Raw genomic sequence first — 26,107 nt, 5'->3', positions numbered from 1 at the left:
AATTCTGAGATTAAATCGTCAGTTATTCGACATTTTGACATATTATTTCCCATACTGAAACTGTCAATGTGCCAGTTGTACCAGGAGTTATTCTCGGATAAAAGTTTGGTCGAATCGGGCCTTAGGCAACTTTCTGTTATATGCTGAATAAAGTTATTCTAATTCCTATTTCTCTTACCTGATTATCATTCTTCTTTCCCGCTATAAGACGACCCGGAGTCCTGCTCCGTATCGCTGGACCACTCTCCCTCACTATACTCCCTATCTTCTTTCTTCCTTCTTCTATCCCTTCTCACTTCTCCATTCTCATCCTCCGAGGAGTCTTCCTGCCTTACAAAGCTTTGCTGCGTGTTGTCATCAATNTTTTTAACTATTTTAGGGCATCATCATCAACAAGTTATTTAATCTCTACTGCAGGAGTAAGATCCTCTTTAATTTACTTGAAGCAAAGCAAGGTGTATTATTTTGGTCTACACTTTCTACGCTGAACCCGCTTGGGGTTCGGGAACCGCGATGTTCGCATATTTGTCCCTTAGTCGCCTTTTACATCTACGGTAAGAGTGGGAGTGGTTTTATTCCACTATGACCACACGTCAAAACTTCAAGGATTTACGTGAAAAAGAAGTAAAAAATTATCATTCTCCTCAATATTGTGTGTACTTAGGGTGGATTCGACCAAACAAGAGTAAATATTAATTCTGAGATTAAATCGTCAGTTATTCGACATTTTGACATATTATTTCCCATACTGAAACTGTCAATGTGCCAGTTGTACCAGGAGTTATTCTCGGATAAAAGTTTGGTCGAATCGGGCCTTAGGCAACTTTCTGTTATATGCTGAATAAAGTTATTCTAATTCCTATTTCTCTTACCTGATTATCATTCTTCTTTCCCGCTATAAGACGACCCGGAGTCCTGCTCCGTATCGCTGGACCACTCTCCCTCACTATACTCCCTATCTTCTTTCTTCCTTCTTCTATCCCTTCTCACTTCTCCATTCTCATCCTCCGAGGAGTCTTCCTGCCTTACAAAGCTTTGCTGCGTGTTGTCATCAATGTCTTGTACCAGTTCTTTGGTGGGGGAAGCGTTTCTGAGTTCCTTCAGAGTGCTCGTGAGGTCAATATTGATGGGGTGGTCAATTTCTCCTTCTTCCTCCTCCATTGGTTCGTCTCGGCGCCTCCGCTTTTTGCTTTTGGAGGCGTGTCGTCTTTCCTTCTTTCGTTTTTTCTTTTTGGTGCTGGAAGTAGAATTAATGTTGTGGTTAACGAGGCAGACAACAATGCTAGCTGTGGTTGTAGGTTCAAACCCATATATCGTGTTCAAACTACAACCCGGTCGAGTAAACTGCGCAACTGGCTGCTGTGACGTCACATCGACGCAATGGTACGGACAGGATGAACCGGAGGTGTGCGGGAGAGTGCGAGAGAGTCTTGCGCAGATAGCTTTATCGGGTTGTATGTTGGTATTAGAAGAGACATGCGTTTATTTGCGTATCACTTATCTACTTGCTAGCTTGTAAGGTCCGGTAATGATTTGGAAATTATCGATATTAAATTATATTTACCCGTCATAATCCGACTCGTCATTTTCTTCTGATGACCTGTAAAAACATAAATCGTGTTTATTAAATGTTTAAAAAGGCAGTTTGTGTATGTAACGAATTGAGTAAATATAGCGATATTAATTTAAAAAAATTATAGTAAATGTTTCTGATTTCTTGACTATGTATTTAATTTGTTACTTGTTTTAATACTAGGTTTCTAGATCCTACTTACTTGTTCTTTCTGCGTTTGCTCTTTCTGTGTGACCTTTCAGACCCATTTTCATAATCTAGAAAAATAAAAAATCGTAGTTGTTATCACTTCAGAAATTACACGTTTTCGTATTCAAATATGAACTCTATGGCACGGAATTAAGGTTACTTCTCGTATATCAGATATTTTTGTCTATGGTCCTTACCATATCGGTCTCGATGGCGTCTCTTCTCGCGTTTTCTTCGTTTCTCCTCCTCTTCGGCTTTCTTCTTTCGCAACGATTCCAATGTGTCCACCTGGAAATGAAGCAAGAATAATAAATACCTTTTTATTATCTCCTTTTATAAAAGTGTTTTGTTGCCAAATTCCGTTAAAGTGATAATTTAAAGCTATATCGAGACGAGAATTTAAATGAGTCTTTATCTGTATTAAAAAGGCACACAGAAGACAAAGAACAAACACTGACCATGGCGCTGGCTAAGGAAGATGTAGGCAGCGCGGCGGCGGCGGGGTCCACGCCGACTTTCTTCAGGAACTCGGCGGCGCGGCGTCGGCGCGCCTGTTGCTTGGCGCGGTCGCTGGAGCGCGCGTCTGATTCGCCTGTGAGTAGTAATTAAATAAGTTAAGCGTACAGACGACAGGAAACTACTGCTAAAGCCCAGTCTCCGAGCACGTAGAATTTTGTCCAATGACCCCAAGCTACCCATCCTTATCGCTCGCGCGTAATTATATTGCTGTCGCGACTGTGCGACGGGCGCCCGCAATAATTGCGACCAGACTATACATCTTCGTTCGTTTCAGCCAAATCACGTCCACTCTCCACTGCTGGACACAAGCTTCCCCAAGGATTTCCACAACGGCTAGATGCCTAACTGTGGCATCTTATGTAGTTATTATAATAGGTTATAATAAGTAGTCTATTGTGCTGTTAACTATACAATCGTTGCCTGAGTAGTTCATGAATCATTTCAAGACCCTACTTTTCTAAAGAACACATAATTCTAGGATTGAAAACCCAATTAGTTTCTAATTGACTTTAATTTCAATTAGTAACTTTTAATTAATACAATAGTTACAATAGTCAATGAGGGCTATCGTTTTAGCGCTCACCAGTTAGCGCCACTGTAGAGTAAGGTCCTGTCACTTGCTAGTAGCGAAGACAGTGGCACCAACTTGTGAGCGCTAAAGTGGTAGGAGGACTATCGCATTTGCACTCATCAAGATGGCGCCACTGTAGAGTAAGGTCCTGTCAATCGCCAGGGGTGCCAACTGTTAAGTATAAAAACGATAGCCCTCATTGAGCTGACGAACAGTCTTATCTTGTCTTTGCCAAGCAATCGGCAATTTTGGAACCTTAATCACACAGAAAATATGGACGCAAGGATCATACTGTAATGATTTTAGAATTAATATTGTATTTTATACGATTATTAGTTGCTTATAGATAGTTATTGTAATAATTTTGGTAGAATTTAAAAACCCATTATTAAAATTAAATACTTTACTTGATTACTTCCTGGACATTGTTGCAGATATTATAATGGTTTCAGAATTTATTCTGTATTATATTCAATTACATATTTCATGTTTATTATTTAATGTAATTATTTTAGAATTTTTATTGTATACAGTTTAGTAATTTAGAAATAAATTGTTATTTAAGTATTGATTTTGACTACTTCCGGGGCATGCTGTCGATAAGTCGTTTCGAGCCGGTTGACTTTGACGAATGGAAGGGGAAGTTGCCTTATCGCGGGCATGCCGCCGGACAGGCAGTTCGATTGGAGCATTCAAAGCAAGAAGTACTAACTTTAAGGTGTTATAATGTTGGAAATGTATAAATTAGTATCTTGAATAAATAAGTAGGTAATTGATCTAAAAGTAATTTTTCCTCATAATACTATACTCTATGTCTTTACATCAATCAACAGAACAACATAAAACCTCTATCTTTCTACCCAAATACATGATATTTATATACCTTTAGAATCCTGGTCGCCAGTCAAGTCAATTAGATCGTCCGTAGTGTCAACCAGCGAAATAATCTCACTGTCCAACTCTTCTCTGCTATACCTTCGTTTCTTTTTCTCTTTCTCCCCGTCTCTATCTTTTTTCTTCTCTCTATCTACACTCCGCTCCACTCTCTTAGACTCTTTGCTCTCCGACTTAGATTTGTATTCTTTTTTCCTATCCCTATGTTTTCTTTTTTCTTTCCTAGGGCTTTCTTTTACTTTTTTCTCAACTTTCTTGTCAGGCGTCGGAGATTTTATTTTGATTTCTTCTTGGATCGGTTTTTCTTCTTTCTTTTCTATTTCTTTTACTTCTTTTATCTCCGGTAAGACGGTAGGTATCACTTGGGGGATAGGTTTGACTGGTGCTATGGGTTTGGGCATATCGTTGGTCTGGTTTTCAATCTTGTAGACGACTATTGGGGGTATGTGTGCAGCGGGGAATATTTGGGGGGCGGTTGATTTAGGAGACTCTTTGGGCTCTTCCGCCTTTTCTGTTTTTTCCGACTCGTCTTCCGAACTCGATTCGTAGGGAAGCGCTGGTTTGGGAAGGATTGGATCTGGTTCCTTCAGCTTTTTTATTGAGAAAGATACAGGCGCTGCAGAAAAAGAAAAAAGTTACTTTATTTCCACAGTAAAACAAAAATAATATAAATTATTTATTTTGGTTTGTAACTTGTATAATAACAATTTGTATAACGATCTTAGACTTCATGGTGTGTCTTTTATGTCAACACTAGCTGTGCCCGCGACTTCGTACGCGTGAAAACCCGTTTTCGCAACATTTTTCACTGTTGCTCTGCTCCTATTGATCGTAGCGTGATGTTGTATAGCCTATAGCCTTCCTCGATAAATGGGCTATCTAACACTGAAAGAATTTTTCAAATCGGACCAGTAGTTCCGGAGATTAGCGCGTTCAAGTAAACAAACAAACAAACTCTTCAGCTTTATAATATTAGTATAGATGTCTGTGCTCTGTGATCTAGTGACCCCAGGCAGTTCGATTTTTTCAAGTTGTTTATTTATAATTTAGTTTGATAAGCGACTCAATCGCTAAGAAATTTTAACAACTCACCAGAGCTCTTTTTCTTTGCCTCCTTCCCTTTCCCATTGACATCGCCTCGCTTCTGCTGCATCAGTCTCTTGTAATACGCGTGGTACACATTACTGGGCTCTAAGAACGTGAACCGAGGGTCGTTTTTCGAGCGCACGATCTCCGCGAACTCGTCACCATTGCGGGCTACGTACGCGGCCATCTTGTCTATGACTAGTTGAACGTCCTCGGGTGGGGTGGGGATGGGAGTTTTGTCAGATGATGAACTGTCATCGGAATCTGTAAGTGGAATCATAAATAAATAAATATCTTTGAATAAAGGATAGTAAGCGAAAGAAATATTTTTACATGTTAATATTAGTTATATTAGTTTCTGATACGGATCTCAAGCGTTGAGGGAAATATGCCTATGGGCGTTGTAACTAACAGGCATAGATTTTAGTAGATTCCTGCATTTGTAACATGGTAGGTGCAGCGACGGCATCACGCATCGCTTTTTATCACAGTATTGCTGCTAGTGACATTTTGCGCTGGACTGACCAAGTAAAATTTGCAGTGGGAAGCGTATCTGACTGCACCAGGCAGTTCGTTAACATGGAGCGATGGCGGGAGATCGTGCGAAAAGCTGTATCCGCCCCGTACAACCGACGTGAACGCCTCAACGCAGGCGCGGATCCACCGTTGTGGGCACTGTGGGCATGCCCACAACCCTAATTTGCTTGTTTTAATTATGATCTATTGATAAGATCGATAGGCATGTATGTATGTCCGGGCATGTAGTGATCCAATTCTCACTTTGGTAATTTTTGGTAGCTGTGCCCACAACCTTTTGACGCCACGTTGAACGTGACCACGACCGCTTTTGGAAGAGTGAAACGTCTAATGCTTCAACCACACCAACGCGTGTAGATCGCCATCGCCGGCGCGATTATAGGCCAATGACAGGTCGCGCGGACTATCATGGGTCGCGCCGACTGTCATGGGTCGCGCGGACTGTCATAGGTCGCGGGCTGGCGATGGCGATGTGCACGCGTTGGTGTGGTTGAAGCCTAAGGTAGGTATAACAACTTTATGCTCTGGGTTAACCTGAGGCAGCACTATCGGAGTCTGTATTGTAGTGGTCGACGAGACTGAGGCCGGCGGAGCGCGCGGGCGCGGGCGGGGGCGGCGGGAACTGCGGGAACAGCGGCGGCGCTAATGTTCATAGCTGGCTTACCTGAGTCCTGATGCAGAGTTATCAGTTTGTTTATAGTTGTCTACGAGGTCGAACCCGAGAACTGCTGGAAAGGCGACGCCGCTGTTACTTTGCTAAAATCCGGTCGCTGAGCAGATAGAATTTCGTCCAATGACCCCAAGCTACCCATCCTTATCGCTCGCGCGTAATTATAGTGCCGTCGCGACTGTGTGACGGGCGGCCGCAGTGAGTGTGCGAACGCGGACTAAAGTGGCTGTTGAAATACCTGAGGCAGCACTATCGGAGTCGGTGTTGTAGTAATCTATGAGGCTGATGCCCGTTTTCATCAACGGGCATGAGACGGGCGCAGCGCGTAGGAGCAGGAACTTTTGGAAATGCTGTTACTTTGCTAATGTCTGTTGATTTACCTTAGGCAGCACTATCGGAGTCTGTGTTATAGTGGTCCACGAGACTGAGGCCGAGCGCGCTGAGGCGGTAACTAGGGCGGGGACTGGTGCTATGTGTTGCTTACCTGAGGCAGCACTATCGGAGTGTTGTAGTAATCTCTGATACTTAGACCGGCCGAGCTCGCGGGGGCGGGAACTACTGGTACGGCAGCGATGAGACTGGTGCTATCTGCTTCTTACCTGAGACAGCGCTGTCAGTCTGTATTAAGTTATAAGCTCATTGTTTAGATTAAGACCCAATTGTAAACACTTAATAAGCAATAAAAAATTTGAATTTGAATTGTAGTGGGCGGGGGAGGGCGCGGCATGGGGGATACTTCTGGAAGAGCGGCGGCGCTAGTGTTCATTGCTGGCTTACCTGAGTCCTGATGCAGCGCTATCAGTTTGTTTATAGTTGTCTACGAGGCCGAACCCTGCGGATCGTTTAGGGGCGAGAACTGCTGAAAAGGCGACGCCGCTGTTACTTTGCTAAAATCCGGTCGCCGAGCAGATATAATTTCGTCCAATGACCCCAAGCTACCCATCCTTATCGCTCGCGCGTAATTATAGTGCTGTCGCGACTGTGCGACGGGCGCCCGCAGTGAGTGTGCGAACGCGACAGCTATAAGGATGGGCAGCTTGGGGTCATTGGACGAAATTCTATGTGCTCGGCGACCGGACTTTAGAGGCTGTTGATTTACCTGAGGCAGCGCTATCAGAGTCTGTGTTATAATGATCCACCAGACTGAGGCCAGCCGAGCGCGCGGGCGCGGGCGGGGGCGGGCGCGGGCGCGGGGGCGGCGGGAACTGTGGGAACTGCGTGAACAGCGGCGGCGCTAGTGTTTATTGCTGGCTTACCTGATGCAACGCTATCGGAGTCTGTGTAATCTCTGATACTTAGACCGGCCGAGCTCGCGGGGGCGGAAACTACTGGTACGGCAGCGATGGTACTGGTGCTATCTGCTGCTTACCTGAGACAGCGCTGTCAGTCTGTATTAAGTTATAAGCTCATTGTTTAGATTAAGACCCAATTGTAAACACTTAATAAGCAATAAAAAATTTGAATTTGAATTGTAGTGGGCGGGGGAGGGCGCGGCATGGGGGATACTTCTGGAAGAGCGGCGGCGCTAGTGTTCATTGCTGGCTTACCTGAGTCCTGATGCAGCGCTATCAGTTTGTTTATAGGTGTCTACGAGGCCGAACCCTGCGGATCGTTTAGGGGCGAGAACTGCTGAAAAGGCGACGCCGCTGTTACTTTGCTAAAATCCGGTCACCGAGCAGATAGAATTTCGTCTAATGACCCCAAGCTACCCATCCTTATCGCTCGCGCATAATTATAGTGTTGTCGCGAATGTATGACGTGCAACCGCAGTGTGTGTGCGAACGCGACAGCAATTACGCGCGAGCGATAAGGATGGGCAGCTTGGGGTCATTGGACGAAATTCTATGTGCCGGTCAGTCGACCGGCGGAGCGAGTAGGAACCCCTACTAGGAACTGCTATAAAGGCGACGCCGCTGTAACTTTGCTAGTGCCTGTTGGATTACCTGAGGCAGCACTATCGGAGTCTGTATTGTAGTGGTCGACGAGACTGAGGCCGGCGGAGCGCGCAGGCGCGGGCGCGGGGGCGGCGGGAAGCGCGGCGGGAACTGCGCGAACAGCGGCGGCGCTAGTGTTTATCGCTGGCTTACCTGATGCAACGCTATCGGAGTCTGTGTTGTAGTAATATCTCATACTTAGACCGGCCGAGCCCGCGGGGGCGGGAACTACTGGTACGGCAGCGATGGTACTGGTGCTATCTGCTTCTTACCTGAGGCAGCGCTATCAGAGTCTGTGTTATAATGATCCACCAGACTGAGGCCGGCGGAGCGCGCGGGCGCGGGCGGGGGCGGGCGCGGGCGCGGGGGCGGCGGGAAGCGCGGCGGGAACTGCGCGAACAGCGGCGGCGGCGGGATCGGCATACCTGTGAGAAAATAACACATGAATTAAGTCGATTAAAGCATTTCACTTTAAGCTTTATAAATAAGCTCAAAGTTATATTTATTTATTCATTTAAACTTTAGCACACATAGAAACAATGCACTGTGGTCATGCAGAAAGAGTAAGGTGGAGTTATACCGCGTGCTATTCCCACCTCTCCTTCCCACCACTGCAACTCTTGTGTAGTCAGGATCTACAGCTTGACCGCTAAAAACCCAACCAATGAAGGTCAAGTTTGTCCCGGGGGAAAATTAGCAAAGAAATTAATCAGAAGAACATAGGAGGAGTTCGAAATTAAGGTTCGACTTCCCTCCATTGCGGATGACAGGTGACAAACAAAGGTTTAAAACCTTTAAGAAAAGATTATGCACCACGGATAATAAATATCAATTAAGGGGGCCTATCTTATGAGCAATTAGCAACTACCTACCAATAATATTTTTCACAAAATCGCTTAAAAGCACGGAAACAACCGTGTGCTAGCGAGTATGAGATCCGTCAAACGAACTAAAGTCGCTAACATAGTCCGACGGATTAGCAAGCTGAAGTGGGCAGGGCAGGGCATATAGTACGCAGAACTGACGGCCGATGGGGCAGCAGGGTTTTGGAGTGAAGGGGCTAGCACCTCTCCATTCTAGGGATGCCTCGGCCCCGTATATTAATACTACAGATCTAGAACACAATTGAATTAGTGCCTGAGGTATGGAAGCAGCACGGGAGTGTTTTTGTGACGACAAGCGTCAGCGAGACTTCAGATTTGTCAAATCATATGACATCCCTCCCGTGCCGTTCCTATACTCAAGGCACTGACTCATTTAAGCGCTAAACCTGTAATAATAGACCGCATACTCACTAACCAACCGGCCATTGTGGAAATCATTGATGGAGGCCTATGTTCAGCAGTGGATGTCCTATGGTGGCACGCGCTATCTCAGCGCCAGCTCTCGGCGGCAGAGATTCGGTGCCCGGCGGGGCCACTTCGCCCGGTGTTAATTCCGGCGTGAAAGCCTCGTCCAAGGAGGTTTCGCCCCGCATACTTACTTAATACTACAGGCCTAAGAGTATTTTTGTGACAACAAACGCAAGCGAGACTTCAGATTTGTCACGTCATAAGACACCCCTCCCGTACCGCTCCCGTGGCTTAGACACTGTCTCAGTTAAGCTAGACCTATGACGGAGGCCTATGTTCAGCAGTGGACGTCCTGTGGCTGAAATGATGATGATGACTCACTAATTATAAGCGGCGGCGGCTGCGAGGCGTTATACATGACGGGTGCCCGCGCGATCTCAGCGCTCGCTCTCGGCGGCAGAGGTTCAGTTCCCGGCGGGGCCACTTCACCCGGTGCTAATTCCGGCGTGGAAGCCTCATCTAGGGAGGTTTCATCCCGTATACTTAATACTACAGGTGTTGCGCATAATTTGCGAAGGCGGCCTATGTTCATCAATGGACGTCCTATGGCTGAAATGATGATGACTCACTAATGATAGGCGGCGGCGGCTGCGAGGCGTTATACATGACGGGTGGCCGCGCGATCTCAGCGCTCGCTCTCGGCGGCAGAGGTTCAGTTCCCGGCGGGGCCACTTCGCCCGGTGCTAATTCCGGCGTGGAAGCCTCGTCTAGGGAGGCTTCGCCCCGCATACTTAATACTACAGGCCTAAGAGTATTTTTGTGACAACAAACGCAAGCGAGACTTCAGATTTGTCACGTCATATGTATGACACCCCTACCGTGCCGCTCCCATAGCTTAGACACTGTCTCAGTTAAGCTAGACCTATGACGGAGGCCTATGTTCAGCAGTGGACGTCCTGTGGCTGAAATGATGATGATGACTCACTAATGATAGGCGGCGGCGGCTGCGAGGCGTTGTACATGACGGGTGCTCGCGCGATCTCAGCGCTCGCTCTCGGCGGCAGAGGTTCGGTTCCCGGCGGGGCCACTTCACCCGGTGCCAATTCCGGCGTGTAGGCCTCGTCTAGGGAGGTTTCGCCCCGCATTTTTGATATTAGCATCGTGTAGTCGCAGTCGGCTGACGGCCGGTAATGGATGCTTGGGATTGATGGGGCCTGTGAAAAAAGAGTAAATAAAAGTGAGTACTTTTGTATAGCATTTATTGACTGCCTATACTAGTGGCTCGCGTAAGGCCTCAGCCTCGAGTTTAGCGGGCAGCGGGGCGGGAGCGGCGGCGGCGCGGGAGCGGGCAACGAGCGGGCAGCGGCGCGGGAGCGGGCAACGAGCGGGCAGCACACTCCTTCTTTTGCCGACAGTAAATCGAGCGTTAGGAATAAATTTGAATCGAAATAAAATTGTCGCCGTTGTTCAGACATTTCGTTTGCGAATAAATACAAATATCTCGACAACACAACCCCGAACACAACACTTCGCCGCTAAAGCGCCGCGCGAGCTGCCCGCTTGTTTCGAGAACGGGTCTGCGTTGCCNTTTACTTCTTTCATCTCCGGTAAGACGGTAGGTATCACTTGGGGGATAGGTTTGACTGGTGCTATGGGTTTGGGCATATCGTTGGTCTGGTTTTCAATCTTGTAGACGACTATTGGGGGTATGTGTGCAGCGGGGAATATTTGGGGGGCGGTTGATTTGGGAGACTCTTTGGGCTCTTCCGCCTTTTCCGTTTTTTCCGACTCGTCTTCTGAACTCGATTCGTAGGGAAGCGCTGGTTTGGGAAGGATTGGATCCGGTTCTTTTAGCTTTTTTATTGAAAAAGATACAGGGGCTGCAAAAAAAGAAGAGTTACTTTATATCCACAATAAAACAAAAATAATATAAATGATTTATTTTGGTTTGTAACTTGTATAATAACAATTTGTATAACGATCTTAGACTTCATGGTGTGTCTTTTATGTCAACACTAGCTGTGCCCGCGACTTCGTACGCGTGAAAACCCGTCTTCGCAACATTTTTGATTGTCGCTCTGCTCCTATTGATCGTAGCGTGATGTTGTATAGCCTATAGCCTTCCTCGATAAATGGGCTATCTAACACTGAAAGAATTTTTCAAATCGGACCAGTAGTTCCGGAGATTAGCGTGTTCAAGTAAACAAACAAACAAACTCTTCAGCTTTATAATATTAGTATAGATGTCTGTGCTCTGTGATCTAGTGACAACAGGCAGTTCGATTTTTTCAAGTTGTTTATTTATAACTAGCTGACCCGGCGAACTTCGTACCGCCTTAGCGTAGAGATTTTCTTAATATTTTTTTCCGTAAGAACCATCCTTGGACTTCCACAAACATTAAAAAAAAAGAATTATCGAAATCGGTTCAGCCGTTCACACGTGATGCCGTGACAACGCGAAACGGGTTTCATTTTTATATATATAGATTTAGTTTGATAAGCGACTCAATCGCTAAGAAATTTTAATAACTCACCAGAGCTCTTTTTTTTCGCATCCTTCCCTTTCCCATTAACATCGCCTCGCTTCTGCTGCATCAGCCTCTTGTAATACGCGTGGTACACATTACTGGGCTCTAAGAACGTGAACCGAGGGTCGTTTTTCGAGCGCACGATTTCGGCGAACTCGTCACCGTTGCGAGCCACATAGGCAGCCATCTTGTCTATGACGAGTTGAACATCCTCGGGTGGGGTGGGGATGGGAGTTTTGTCAGATGATGAGCTGTCATCGGAATCTGTGGGGAAATAGTAGAACATTGTAAGTAATTGAAAAAACATATTATTTTTTACGTGTATTTTGTTATAGTTTCTGACACGAATTTTGAGCGCTGAAGGAAACATACGCAGAATGTTCGAATGCTGTATAGGGTAGAAAAACATTTCATAAGAAGCACTTCATTCTAGCCTCGAAAATCGATATTTTTGTGATAAAGTTAGATTCTTTTGTCATATAAAATCTTGAAAGTTTATCAATTTACTAGACATTCAAATTATGTTTGGTGATTGTTGTTAATGGTAGGACACCACGTAGTCATAGCTGTGTGGTTTTGGTAAAATAGAATATATTGTTTTAAAGGGGCGACTTTGGAAATATGCTATCATAGGGAGTGTAGGCCAAAGCCTACCTGCCCTGCTGTTCTGTCATACTTCCTCATTTGCGTCTGGTAAATAAAAGACGGTCGTCTTTCTGTAGGGGAGAACACAAATGATCTGATGATGATGATGATACCTGAGGCAGCACTATCGGAGTCTGTATTGTAGTGGTCGACGAGACTGAGGCCGGCGGAGCGCGCGGGCGCGGGCGGGGGCGGCGGGAAGCGCGGCGGGAACTGCGGGAACAGCGGCGGCGCTAATGTTCATAGCTGGCTTACCTGAGTCCTGATGCAGCGCTATCAGTTTGCTTATAGTTGTCTACGAGGTCGAATCCGAGAACTGTTGGAAAGGCGACGCCGCTGTTACTTTGCTAAAATCCGGTCGCTGAGCAGATAGAATTTCGTCCAATGATCCCAAGCTACCGCATAATTATAGTGCTGTCGCGATTGTGCGCAGTTCGCAACACGTCTTTGTTACAATTCGAATAAGGTTGTGTTGTCATCTTTTTGGTCACTGGGTGTCACGAGTGTCTGTAGGTTTACCTGAGGCAGCGCTATCAGAGTCTGTGTTATAATGATCCACCAGACTGAGGCCGAGCGCGCTGAGGCGGTAACTAGGGCGGGGACTGGTGCTATCTGCAGCTTACCTGAGGCAGCGCTATAGGAGTCTGTATTGTAGTGGTCGACCAGACTGAGGCCGGCGGAGCGGACGTTGCTCGTACTACGTTCTTGACGCTCAAAGTAGGTAATAAGTTCGCAACACGTCTTTGTTACAATTCGAATAAGGTTGTGTTGTCAAATTTTTGGTCACTGGGTGTCACGAGTGCCTGTAGGCTTACCTGAGGCAGCGCTATCGGAGTCTGTGTTATAATGATCCACCAGACTAAGGCCAGCCGAGCGCGCGGGCGCGGGCGGGGGCGGGCGCGGGCGCGGGGGCGGCGGGAAGCGCGGCGGGAACTGCGCGAACAGCGGCGGCGGTAGTGTTCATAGCTGGCTTACCTGAGTCCTGATGCAGCGCTATCAGTTTGTTTATAGTTGTCTACGAGGTCGAAACCGAGAACTGCTGGAAAGGCGACGCCGCTGTTACTTTGCTAAAATCCGGTCGCTAAGCAGATAGAATTTCGTCCAATGACCCCAAGCTACCGCATAATAGGCTAGTTGCCTAAAAAAATTTTTTTAGTCCGTAATGTTTAATATCAAAAAATATTGGACACATATAATTTTATTTGTCAATCTAACAAATAATTACATAGTTATGGTGCGTTGAAGTTGCGCACGACGTCACAACGTGCGGCATTTTTAACCCTAGAGTAGTCGCGCCTTTCCGTGAAACGTGAGTGCTCGCGTATGAGCATTTTGCCGCCCAAACTTAAAGTCCGGTTGTGTGTCAAATAACAGTTTAAAAATATGGAAATCAGTTAAAAATGATAGGATAAAGCATACACTATTAGAAAATAACGCTTATTAAAGATTTGTGGTAAAAATTTAAAGAAAAAAACATATTTTGGAATTGTTAAGAAATATTTATAGAAATCTTAGAAACACTATTGTTTTTATTTACATACATCATCAAATATGAAACTTATTAGCACACTTAAAGGTTTTCCTTACATATGACATATGCTTCAACAAAACAGGCCTGTCACATGTGCATTTAATGTGCGTTGCACAGTAAATTTGCACCCTTGGCACATCATCTTCAGATTCTGCCGCTGATTGTTCTATAACAGTATTGTAATGACTATGTTTACTTTCTTCATAACTTTAGTATACATTTTCGACTAATTTTAGTGCACCAGCTTCTTCGAAATCCGACCTCTTCCTTGTTTTTTCATTTTTTGTATTTTACGTGAATTTTACCGAAAACGACATGAAATAAATTAAGCACTTATAGTAATTATCAATGTTATGACGTCATTAAGGTCAAAACAACATTATACGCAATGAAAACTAATAATTTTCCAACTACACTAAAAACCAGACACACAAATTTTACTTACGTCAGTAGTCGCGCAGTGAGCAATTTGCCGCAAAACGTGACATACGTTCAACAATCGTTCTCTATGGCAGTCACCTGCGCACTAAATTTCTTCTAATTTCTAATACATGGAGGTGAAGTATGGGGAGGCAGCTACTGAAACGCTTGACTTTAACAAACGTATCGTGTAGAAAATAACTCGATTTTTTTGCCGAGGGCGGCAAAATGCTCATAGCACGAGCACTCTAGGGTTAAGCAAGCGGTGACGTCACGGGCCTCTTCTTATGAACTTTGGGGCGCTATATCTCTTTAAATTTTCATTAGTTTGAAAAAGTGAAAAATACGTGTAAAGTATTTTTTGATAAGTTAACTGACGGACTAATTAAAACTCTTGCTTTTTGACCCAGGCAACATCCCCATTATAGTGCTGTCGCGATTGTGCGCAGTTCGCAACACGTCTTTGTTACAATTCGAATAAGGTTGTGTTGTCAAATTTTTGGTCACTGGGTTTCACGAGTGTCTGTAGGCTTACCTGAGGCAGCGCTATCAGAGTCTGTGTTATAATGATCCACCAGACTGAGGCCGGCGGAGCTCGCGGGGGCGGAAACTACTGGTCAGCAGCGATGGTACTGGTGCTATCTGCTTGCTTACCTGAGACAGCGCTGTCAGTCTGTATTGTAGTGGGCGGGGGAGGGCGCGGCATGGGGGATACTTCTGGAAGAGCGGCGGCGCTAGTGTTCATTGCTGGCTTACCTGAGTCCTGATGCAGCGCTATCAGTTTGTTTATAGTTGTCTACGAGGCTGAACCCTGCGGATCGCTTAGGGGCGAGAACTGCTGGAAAGGCGACGTCGCTGTTACTTTGCTAAAAATCCGGTCGCCGAGCAGATAGCATTTCGTCCAATGACCCCAAGCTACCCATCCTTATCGCTCGCGCGTAATTATATGCTGTCGCGAATGTGCGACGGGCGCCCGCAGTGAGTGTGCGAACGCGACAGCAATATAGTTACGCGCGAGCGATATTTGGGGTCAAGCGATATTTAGGGTCATTGGACGAAATTCTATGTGCTCGGCGACCGGACTTTAGTGGCTGTTGATTTACCTGAGGCAGCGCTATCAGAGTCTGTGTTATAATGATCCACCAGACTGAGGCCGGCGGAGCGCGCGGGCGCGGGCGGGGGCGGGCGCGGGCGCGGGGGCGGCGGGAAGCGCGGCGGGAACTGCGCGAACAGCGGCGGCGGCGGGATCGGCATACCTGTAATACATTCATTAAATTGACTAAAGCAGTGGTTCCCAAAGTTGCCTGGGCTACGACTCATCTAATACAAGTTCCCAAACTCGGGACCCACCTATAGGAAATTTAACCGTTACCAATATGCCTAAATAAAGGAGTCGGATCTGTTTTACAGGCAGGACCCACTCAATGTTCGTTACGCCATAGTTTGGGGAACCCTGGACTAAATACAAATATTTTATTTATGCAAACACACCGTTTGCGCATACACCTTCAAATACAATTGGCAACAATTTATTCAATAAACATTATATTGCAATATCATACAAGCATTTTCTGGAAGATTACAAGATTTTTAAGCTTGCGTTTCTAAAAATTGAGCGAGCGCATCGTATTGTATGCATTCTATGTGTATAATATGTATGTTTTTACAAAAAAAAAGTATTTAGGTATGTTTGTTTATATCCGTTGTCTAGTACCCATAGCACAAGCTTTGCTTAGTTTGGGGCTAGTGGCACAGTGTAAAGTGTCCAAGGATATTTATTTGCTGGGCATATCTCTTCTTCCTCTTCTTTCTCGGTCCCTCGCTGATGAGGATCGGGGCCACAGATAGTGTTCCTCCACAGACTGCGGTCATAAGCTTCATTGCTGGGCAAATACAAGGTTTTTAAAATTGCATTTCTAAAAGCTGGGCGAGCGCATCGCATTGCTTGTTTAAGGCTCGGTTTCCACCAAGACGGAGTGGAGCGGAGCAGAGCGGAGATGTATCGGGCCGTCAAATTTTTCTATAGAATTTGAAGAGCTGACCTGTGGTCCGCGCAAGTTTTAACAGAAGTCCTACGGTTCGTCTAAGGAGGCACTTATCCGTAAAGGCCTCATAAAGGTAGCAGGAAGGCCCTGGATGCAGGTCGCTACCAACCGGCCATTGTGGATATCATTGATGGAGGCCTATGTTCAGCAGTGGACGTCCTATGGCTGAGATGATGATGACTCACTAATTATAGGCGGCGGCGGCTGCGAGGCGTTATACATGACGGGTGCCCGCGCGATCTCAGCGCTCGCTCTCGGCGGCAGAGGTTCGGTGCCCGGCGGGGCCACTTCGCTCGGTGCTAATTCCGGCGTGAAAGCCTCGTCCAGGAAGGCCCGCATACTTAATACTACAGGCCTAAGAGTATTTTTGTGACAACAAACGCAAGCGAGACTTCAGATTTGTCACTTCATATGATACCTCCCGTGCCACTCCCATAGCTTAGACACTGTCTCAGTTATGCTAGACCTATGATGGAGGCCTATGTTCAGCAGTGGACGTCCTATGGCTGAGATGAAGATGACTCACTAATTATAGGCGGCGGCGGCTGCGAAGCGTTGTACATGACGGGTGCCCGCGCGATCTCAGCGCTCGCTCTCGGCGGCAGAGGTTCGGTGCCTGGCGGGGCCACTTCACCCGGTGCTAATTCCGGCGTGTAAGCCTCGTCTAGGGAGGTTTCGCTCCGCATACTTAATACTACAGGCCTAAGAGTATTTTTGTGACAACAAACGCAAGCGAGACTTCAGATTTGTCACGTCATATGTATGACACCCCTACCGTGCCGCTCCCATAGCTTAGACACTGTCTCAGTTAAACTAGACCTATGACGGAGGCCTATGTTCAGCAGTGGATGTCCTGTGGCTGAAATGATGATGATGACTCACTAATAGGCGGCGGCGGCTGCGAGGCGTTATACATGACGGGTGCCCGCGCGATCTCAGCACTCGCTCTCGGGGGCAGAGGTTCGGTGCCCGGCGGGGCCACTTCGCCCGGTGCTAATTCCGGCGTGTAAGCCTCATCTAGGAAGGCTTCGCCCCGCACAAACTTATTACTACAGGGCTAGCGCATAATTTGCGAAGGAGGCCTATGTTCAACAGTGGACGTCCTGTGGCTGAAATGATGATGACTCACTAATGATAGGCGGCGGCGGCTGCGAGGCGTTGTACATGACGGGTGCTCGCGCGATCTCAGCGCTCGCTCTCGGCGGCAGAGGTTCAGTTCCCGGCGGGGCCACTTCGCCCGGTGCTAATTCCGGCGTGTAGGCCTCGTCTAGGGAGGTTTCGCCCCGCATTTTTGATATTAGCATCGTGTAGTCGCAGTCGGCTGACGGCCGGTAATGGATGCTTGGGATTGATGGGGCCTGTGAAAAGAGTAAATTAAAGTGAGTACTTTTGTATAGCATTTATTGATTGCCTAGACTAGTGGCTCGCGTAATGGATCGGTTGCGGGTTCGAATCTTGCTGGGAGCAAATTTTACTAACGAACCATTTAATAAACCCAGTGTTCAGAATCTTTGATTTAGGAAATACTGGTATTAGAATAAAAAAGCTATCAAAATCTTGACATGCACGACCTTCCTTATCATGTGATGGAGATGTGCCATGTTTAAATGCCAAGGCCAAATAATCTTGTTTCACTACAACAATTCAAATTCAAAATAACACATTTTTTATCTCCAACCACTTGAACGATTATTGACGTAATTAACAATGTAAATATGATTAAAAAGTTTAACTTACAGACTCGATAACTGTTGACGCCAAACTCGGATGTAGATACTCTTCGGTTTCTGGTGGTTTCTCTGCAAATAAACAAGGCAAGCAATTAAAAATGTTATCAGCTTACTTTTCTCATAGACCATTTTGATTTACTATGTTACTAATAATGTTGAAACTTTTACCTTTAAAGAAAGTCATTCATCAACTTTTTTCAATAGATACAGTCAGCGTCAAATAGGTTGTGTTACACCCAAAGTGGCCAAAAAGTTAATAACACAACCTTTTTCCAATTGTAACAAAGACGTGTTGCGAACTTATTGCCTACTTTGGGTGTCGCGAAATATTTAACACTGACTGAACTTTATTTTTATCCCAACTAATATTATAAATGCGAAAGTAACTCTGTCTGTCTGTTACGTTTTCCCGCTTAAACCTCGCAACCGACTTTGATGAAATTTGGCATAGAGATAGTTTGAGTCCCGGGAAAGAACATAGGATAGTTTTTATCCCGGTTTTTGAAACAGGGACGCGCGCGATAAAGTTTTTCTGTGACAGACAAAATTCCACGCGGGCGAAGCCGCGGGCGAAAAGCTAGTATCTGTCTGTCTGTCTGTCTGTCTGTCTGTCTGTCTGTCTGTCTGTTACGCTTTCCCGCTTAAACCTCGCAACCGATTTTGATGAAATTTGGCATAGAGATAGTTTGAGTCCCGGGAAAGAACATAGGATAGTTTTTATCCCGGTTTTTGAAACAGGGACGCGCGCGATAAAGTTTTTCTGTGACAGACAAAATTCCACGCGGGCGAAGCCGCGGGCGGAAAGCTAGTAGTAAATAAATTATAGTAAGCCTAGGGGCAGAAAAGCAACTTTTAGTTGGCCGATAGTTGGGCTCAGTTCTAATTTGTATGAAGAATCGGCCGATACCAAATCGGTGTAATGTGCGCACTTTCATACATCTCCATACTGATCAACAGCCCGACCCAAGTATCGGCCAACTAAAAATCGGTGGTCTGCGCCATACAGCAGATATAAACATCAGACATTTCTACGATGCAAATCAAAATAGCTACTATCACAATTTTACAATTTAGCTTGATATTCCACAAACTGACTTACCTTCAACCACCTCCACTTCCTTCTCCGGCCACTTGCCAGCTTTGACCAGCGCAATGAGAGCAGCATAGTACGGGTTCAACGGATCATCTTTATTCAGGAAGCGGAACTGTGGGTTGTCTCCCTGCTTCGCCTTAATCAAGATCTCCATCTGGGCACCTTGGGACGCTATGAACTTGGCCGTCTTCTCGATTATGGCGTTCTGCTTTTGGGACTCGGGCTGTTGAAGATAAATAAATCAGCTATTATACCTCACTGCACTTTAACTGTAACTATAATCGGTGTTTTTGTGTGGAATTTGACATACTTTTGAAGGTTTTTTTTCTTTTATGTGTGTGGCACTTTTAAGATTTTGGGTTGTAGTATGTTTGCTATAGTTAAAGTATGGGTGGTATGCAACCCAGGGTTACTATAAATATTATTTTGAAAATATTGTTTTATTGTTTTTGTTGTTTCAAACAAGTTTATGTTATGCTTTTCCCTAAGCTAATAATAACTCAGTGGTTTCAGTGTTTATGTATTTACTAACTAGATGATGCTATTATAAACCCTTGGGTCATAATTATATTAATGCCATTTTTAAAGGAACCAGCACACAGTGGCGAACTATACCATCTGAGTGCCTGGGGCCCTTGGCGTATCTAGGGATTATTCTGCATGGGGGCCTGGGACCATCGCCCTGAAGTATCGCGAGGGGGGGTGCGTTTAGGGTTTTGCGCTGGGGCCCCGTCGGGTCGGGGGCCCGTGGCATATTGCCAGCCCTGCCACGCTATAGTTAGGCCACTGCCACCACAATCCAGAGTATAAGATTTTAAAGTTTAGCCTTCGATTTCGACTTAAATAGAAAGAGATGGGCCTTAATGCTATGCTGCAGCCATGGTCACATAGTATAGCAGCCAAAACGGCTTATTCCACTATTCATTCATTCTAGTTCATTAATCCTCATTACGTTAAAAATAAAATCCTAATATAACAGGGATTAGTGTACTTTTTGTTCACTATTCCCCATTAACCAAATAATAAATATAATAAATAATAGTGGAATAAGCCGCCAAAACGTCAAGCCGTGAGTACATAATGTAACTCATTAATAAATGTCGCGTTAAGACCCGGGTTTATTTAAATCCAGAGTATGTATACAAAAACGTTACTTTATACACTTACCAAGACAATTTCCAGCGACAGCAGTGCCTTAAACGCAGGCGTAGGCAGGAAAGGTTCATCGACCTCCACGGGAGGCGCGGGCGCGGCCGGCTCCTGCTGCGTGGCCTCGTAGTTGAAGCCCACTTGACCGTAGCCCGCTGCGTGGAGACGCTTCAGCTCCTCTTCTGTTGTACAAAAAATAAAAAAGATATTTTAAATAATAATTTTAACAACATTGTAGGTAATTATTTTAACAATATAATTTAACGGTCCTCTAATTTATCATCTCCAGTTTGCCCTTGACATAAGCCTTCTCCAAAGATCTCTATGCTTCTCTGTGAATCTGTATGTAATACAAGTTAGTAGTGCTAATTGAAAAACACAACATTACAGTATGCATGGAGGAGAGAATGGAGATAAAAAATAATAAAGCCAAATAAACTACATATTAGGGTGGTCCTTATTCCTACGAAAAAATTTTTTTTTCTTATATTTTGCGGGGCACCACGTAATTTGAAAATATACCACATGAAAGTCTTTCATTATTTTTTTTTTAATTTTTAAGAGACATTTAGGGGTCGCTACCAAGGTTTGAATTTTAAGTNGGCAACGAGCGGGCAGCACACTCCTTCTTTTGCCGACAGTAAATCGAGCGTTAGGAATAAATTTGAATCGAAATAAAATTGTCGCCGTTGTTCAGACATTTCGTTTGCGAATAAATACAAATATCTCGACAACACAACCCCGAACACAACACTTCGCCGCTAAAGCGCCGCGCGAGCTGCCCGCTTGTTTCGAGAACGGGTCTGCGTTGCCCGCCCCGCTCCCGCGCCGCCGCCGCTCCCGCCCCGCTGCCCGCTAAACTCGAGGCTGAGGCCTAATGGATCGGTTGCGGGTTCGAATCTTGCTGGGAGCAAATTTTACTAACGAATTATTTATTATACCCAGTGTTCAGAATCTTTGAATTAGGAAATACTGGTATCAGAATCAAAAAACTATCAAAATCGAGACATGCACGACCTTCCTATCATGTGATGGAGATGTGCCATGTTTAAATGCCAAGGCCAAATAATCTTGTTTCACTACAACAATTCAAATTCAAAATAACAGTTCTTTATCTTCAACCACTTGAACGATAATTGACGTAATTAACAATGTAAATATGATTAAAAAGTTTAACTTACAGACTCGATAACTGTTGACGCCAAACTCGGATGTAGATACTCTTCGGTTTCTGGTGGTTTCTCTGCAAATAAACAAGGCAAGCAATTAAAAATGTCATCAGCTTACTTTTTTCATAGACCATTTAGATTTACTACGTTACTAATAATGTTGAAACTTTTACTTTTAAAGTAAGTCATTCAACAACTTTTTTTCAATGGGTAGGTATAGATTGTTACACCCAAAGTGGCCAAAAAGGTAACAACACCACCATATTCAAATAGTAACAAAGACGTGTTGCGAAATTATTGGCTACTAGCAATCCGTTCTGTAGTTTTTGCGTGAAAGAGTAACAAACATCCAGACATCTTAGTAAGATAAGATATTAGTAAGAAGTAAGACTTTGGGTGTCACGAACTATTTGACACTGACTGTACTTCTTTTTTATGCCATACCTAAATTATAGTAAGACTTATGTACCAACTGCAATTTTTGAGAACCTCTAATTTCCCAAATCCATCTTACAGCAGATAAACCCATCAGACATTTTTATGATGCAAAATAGCTCCTATTACAATTACAATTTAGCTTGATATTCCATGTACTGACTTACCTTCAACAACCTCCACTTCCTTCTCCGGCCATTTGCCAGCTTTGACCAGCGCGATGAGTGCAGCATAATACGGGTTCAACGGATCATCTTTATTCAGGAAGCGGAACTGCGGGTTGTCTCCCTGCTTCGCCTTAATCAAGATCTCCATCTGGGCACCTTGGGACGCTATGAACTTGGCCGTCTTCTCGATTATAGCGTTCTGCTTTTGGGACTCGGGCTGTTGGAGATAAATAAATCAGCTATTATACCTCTCTGCACTTTAACTGTAACTATAATCGGTGTTTATGTGTGGAATTTGACAGACTTTTAAAGTTTTTTTTTTCTTTTATGTGTGTGGCACATTTAAGATTTTGGTTTGTAGTATGGTTGCTATAGTTAAAGTATGATGGTGCAACCCAGGGTTATCATATTATTTTGAAAATATTGTTTTATTGTTCAACCAAGTTCATGTCATGCTTTTCCCTAAGCTAATAATAACTCAGTGGTTTCAGTGTTTATGTATTTACTAGCTAACTAGATGATGCTATTATAAATGTCCAAGGATCATAATTATACATATTAATACCATTTTTAAAAGAACCACCAGACAGTGTCGAACTATACCATTTGAGTGCATGGGGCCCTTGGCATATCTAGGGATTTTTTTTCATGGGGGCCTGGAACGATCGCCCTAAAGAGCGTTTAGGGCCCCCTCGGGTCGGGGGCCCGTGGCATATTGCCAGCCCTGCCACTCTATAGTGAGGCCACTACCACCAGATAATCCAGAGTATAAGATTTTAAACTTTCACCTTCCATTTCGACTTAAATAGAAAGAGACGGGTCTTAATGCTATGCTGCGCAGCCGTGGTCACATAGTATAGCAGCCAAAACGGCTTATTCCACTATTCATTCATTCTAGTTCATTAATCCCTCATTACGTTAAAAATAAAATCCTAATATAACGGGGATTAGTGAACTTTTTGTCCACTATTCCCCGTTAACCAAATAATAAATATAATAAATAATAGTGGAATAAGCCACCAAAACGTCAAGCCGTGAGTACATAATGTAACTCATTAATAAATGTCGCGTTAAGACCCGTGTCTATTTAAATCCAGAGCATGTATACAAAAACGTTACTTTATACACTTACCAAGACAATTTCCAGCGACAGCAGTGCCTTAAACGCAGGCGTAGGCAGGAAAGGTTCATCGACCTCCACGGGAGGCGCGGGCGCGGCCGGCTCCTGCTGCGTGGCCTCGTAGTTGAAGCCCACTTGACCGTAGCCCGCTGCGTGGAGACGCTTCAGCTCCTCTTCTGTTGTACAAAAAATGAAAAAGACATTTTACATAATAATTTTAACAACATTGTAGGTAATTATTTTAAAAATATAATTTAACGGTCCTCTAATTTATCATCTCCAGTTTGCCCTTGACATAAGCCTTCTCCAAAGATCTCTACGCTTCTCTGTGATTCTGTATGTAATACAAGTTAGTAGTGCTAATTGAAAAACACAACATTACAGTATGCATGGAGGAGAGAATGGAGATAAAAAATAATTAAACCAAATAAACTACATATTCTTTAGTTTAAATGTCTGATTGAAGAAATTTATTTCAGTTAACTTCCATACATGGGTGATGACATAAAGTTAATCAGCTTACTAAAATATTGTATGTAGTTTGATGGCAAGTTGTTTACACACCTTTGTACATTTCCTCCTCATCTTCATCCGTGTGCAGGGCCCGGTACCTCTCTTCGTCACACAGTTGTTCCACTTCCAGCTCCGCTTTAGTGAGCTCCACTCGCCAGTCGAAGCCCCCGGACGGGGCTTCGTGCGACGACAGGTCGTGCAGGGCCCCTCGAGCATCATACCTGTCCAAATAACAAATGCCTCACTACTCAAACACAATTTGTGTACACAATTAAGCCTTTACATGATTACAATGTAATTCAGGGATAATATTACTAGTAAGAACCTACTTAATTATAGTTATTTGTTCAATTTGTAAGTTTTTATTAAGACTATAGACACTTATTACTAACTGTAATGATTTCTTTAAAAGTTTAGAATGAAATCTTATGATATGAGGAACTTTGAAGTCAAATTCCCACACAATCTCTTGAATGAGCATATAAACCTAACATTGCTCAGTCAAAATGAACACTCATCTCATGTCTCAAGACAAATGGCAGATTATACATACGCAAGGGTACCGCTCCAGATATACATACCACCGAGGGTTGTCACCGTAACGTAACGCCGGCCCGGCGCACACTGCCGCTGCCTGCACCCCGTCACTGCTTCAAGTAATATCCTCTGCGAAAATCTTAAAGCTCTTCCAAAATTTAGTTTTTTCTGACCATTGACAGTCGCTTTATAGTTTTTAGCGCCACAGTTAGCAGTCTTATAGTAAAAAACAGATCGAACCTGTCGATTTTCAATGTTTCATCCCCCATCCACGGAATGAGGTGCTTTCCTTGGTCAATGTGCAGGGCTTTCTCATTGTCCCTGAACAATTTGCACGAGTACCCGAACACGAATAGTTCTTCTTTCTTCTCTTTACATTCACTTTTACGCAAAATACCGGATTCACTACGATTCCCAGTCCATTTTAAAGACATTTTTAATAAATTTACAACGCGAAATTCACCATCACACGCACACAGCCACAGCCATAGAGAAAAGTAATACATAGGAAAGCCACAGCCAAGATTTTTTTTTGTCAATATTGACATTTGACCAGTGTTGCCAGTCGGGTCTAGTCAGAAATTACCAGAAATATAAAAAAAAGTAACCTTTTTGAATAAAAAGTAACCTTCATACGGGGGGGTGCGGAGCGATTGTGTAAGGTTGTTCATGGATGGTTCATGTTTACCTAAATTCGAAATTTTGACCATTCCATGAAGACCGAAAAGTGACCGGTCGTATAAAACCGTTTCATGGATTTGCGTTTTATTATCAAAAAAACATTTGCTAAAACTCATTGTCTTTAACAAATAATAAATCAAATTCATGTTTAAATGCAGTTTATGACATAATTTTTAAATTGTCACTATTAATATTTTTACTGAATAACCTGTAAAAGTTAATTCTACAATTTCTGAAAAATCACCTAAAAGTAACCTTTTCATTAGTGTAACCTAAAAGTAACCAATGCAGTTCAAAAGTAACCTAAAAGGTTACAAAAGTAACCTTCTGGCAACACTGTTACCTGTCAAATGCAGTGTTGCCAGNAAACTACGCATTTTTACATTTATTAAAAATAAAAAGCTTGAGTAAAATAGACTTTATTTTATGAAAGTAGGTCATTTACTTACTAGGATATTTAAAAGTATGGAATTAAGTATGAATTACTAGTAGTACTATTTAACATAATGGAATAACGATAATTACTTTCATAAACATTAGGCACAACAAAAATATTATTTGCAAATTAATAATGTAGAATTGTAGAATAACGTCTACCGCTACATAATTATTTTAATCCACAGTCAGACTAGCTATAAATTTAACAAAATATCAGTTTTATTGGAATTAATTAATTTTTGAATCGAGTCACACGATATCATTCGATGACTTTGCGAATGCAGTACGATGATACGATTACTTTTACGTTGCGGCAATCACTAAAATTCGCTAAAATGACACTAATGACGTATAAAAAGTGGCACGCTCGGCTTCATACAGATTTTGACACATGCTGCATCTATCTTTATCTGTGCGGTAACCTTTAACGTTTACAATCCAGACACGCTTCTCGATTCTGCGATACGATTGGTCGTTCAACAGCGTACGTCAGCTGTTTCAACCAATCGTATCGCAGCGTCGATGAAGCGTGTCTGGATTGTAGACGTTAAAAGTTACCGTAATCGGGGCTCTGTCCTGTCCATGACATTGACAGCGGGGCGCCACCGTCTATACCGGATCGCTGGTTCCGATTTTTGCCA

The 26,107-nt window shown here is 44.1% G+C and overlaps 1 protein-coding gene across 1 annotated transcript; it reads right to left on the bottom strand.

The window, feature by feature from the left end:
- Positions 1-869: 869 nt before the first annotated feature.
- su(w[a]) (suppressor of white-apricot) lies at positions 870-24,833 on the bottom strand. Its single transcript, XM_028322494.1, is given in 18 exon segments — positions 870-1,237; positions 1,565-1,600; positions 1,776-1,830; positions 1,960-2,050; positions 2,221-2,354; positions 3,736-4,362; positions 4,839-5,096; positions 8,246-8,398; positions 10,251-10,479; positions 10,847-11,145; positions 11,800-12,057; positions 13,254-13,408; positions 17,560-17,792; positions 21,588-21,649; positions 22,178-22,394; positions 23,310-23,473; positions 23,862-24,031; positions 24,588-24,833. Coding segments are annotated over 18 exon segments (3,693 nt in total). The 5' UTR covers positions 24,782-24,833; the 3' UTR covers positions 870-879.
- Between the last annotated feature and the right edge of the window lie 1,274 nt (positions 24,834-26,107).

The sequence above is a fragment of the Ostrinia furnacalis genome, unplaced genomic scaffold, assembly GCF_004193835.3.
Source record: "Ostrinia furnacalis isolate ACB-3 unplaced genomic scaffold, ASM419383v2 OfSCF7654, whole genome shotgun sequence".
Lineage (NCBI taxonomy): Eukaryota > Metazoa > Arthropoda > Insecta > Lepidoptera > Crambidae > Ostrinia > Ostrinia furnacalis.
The sequence above is the reverse complement of the archived record's forward strand: the minus strand, read 5'-3'. Positions and strand labels throughout refer to the sequence as shown.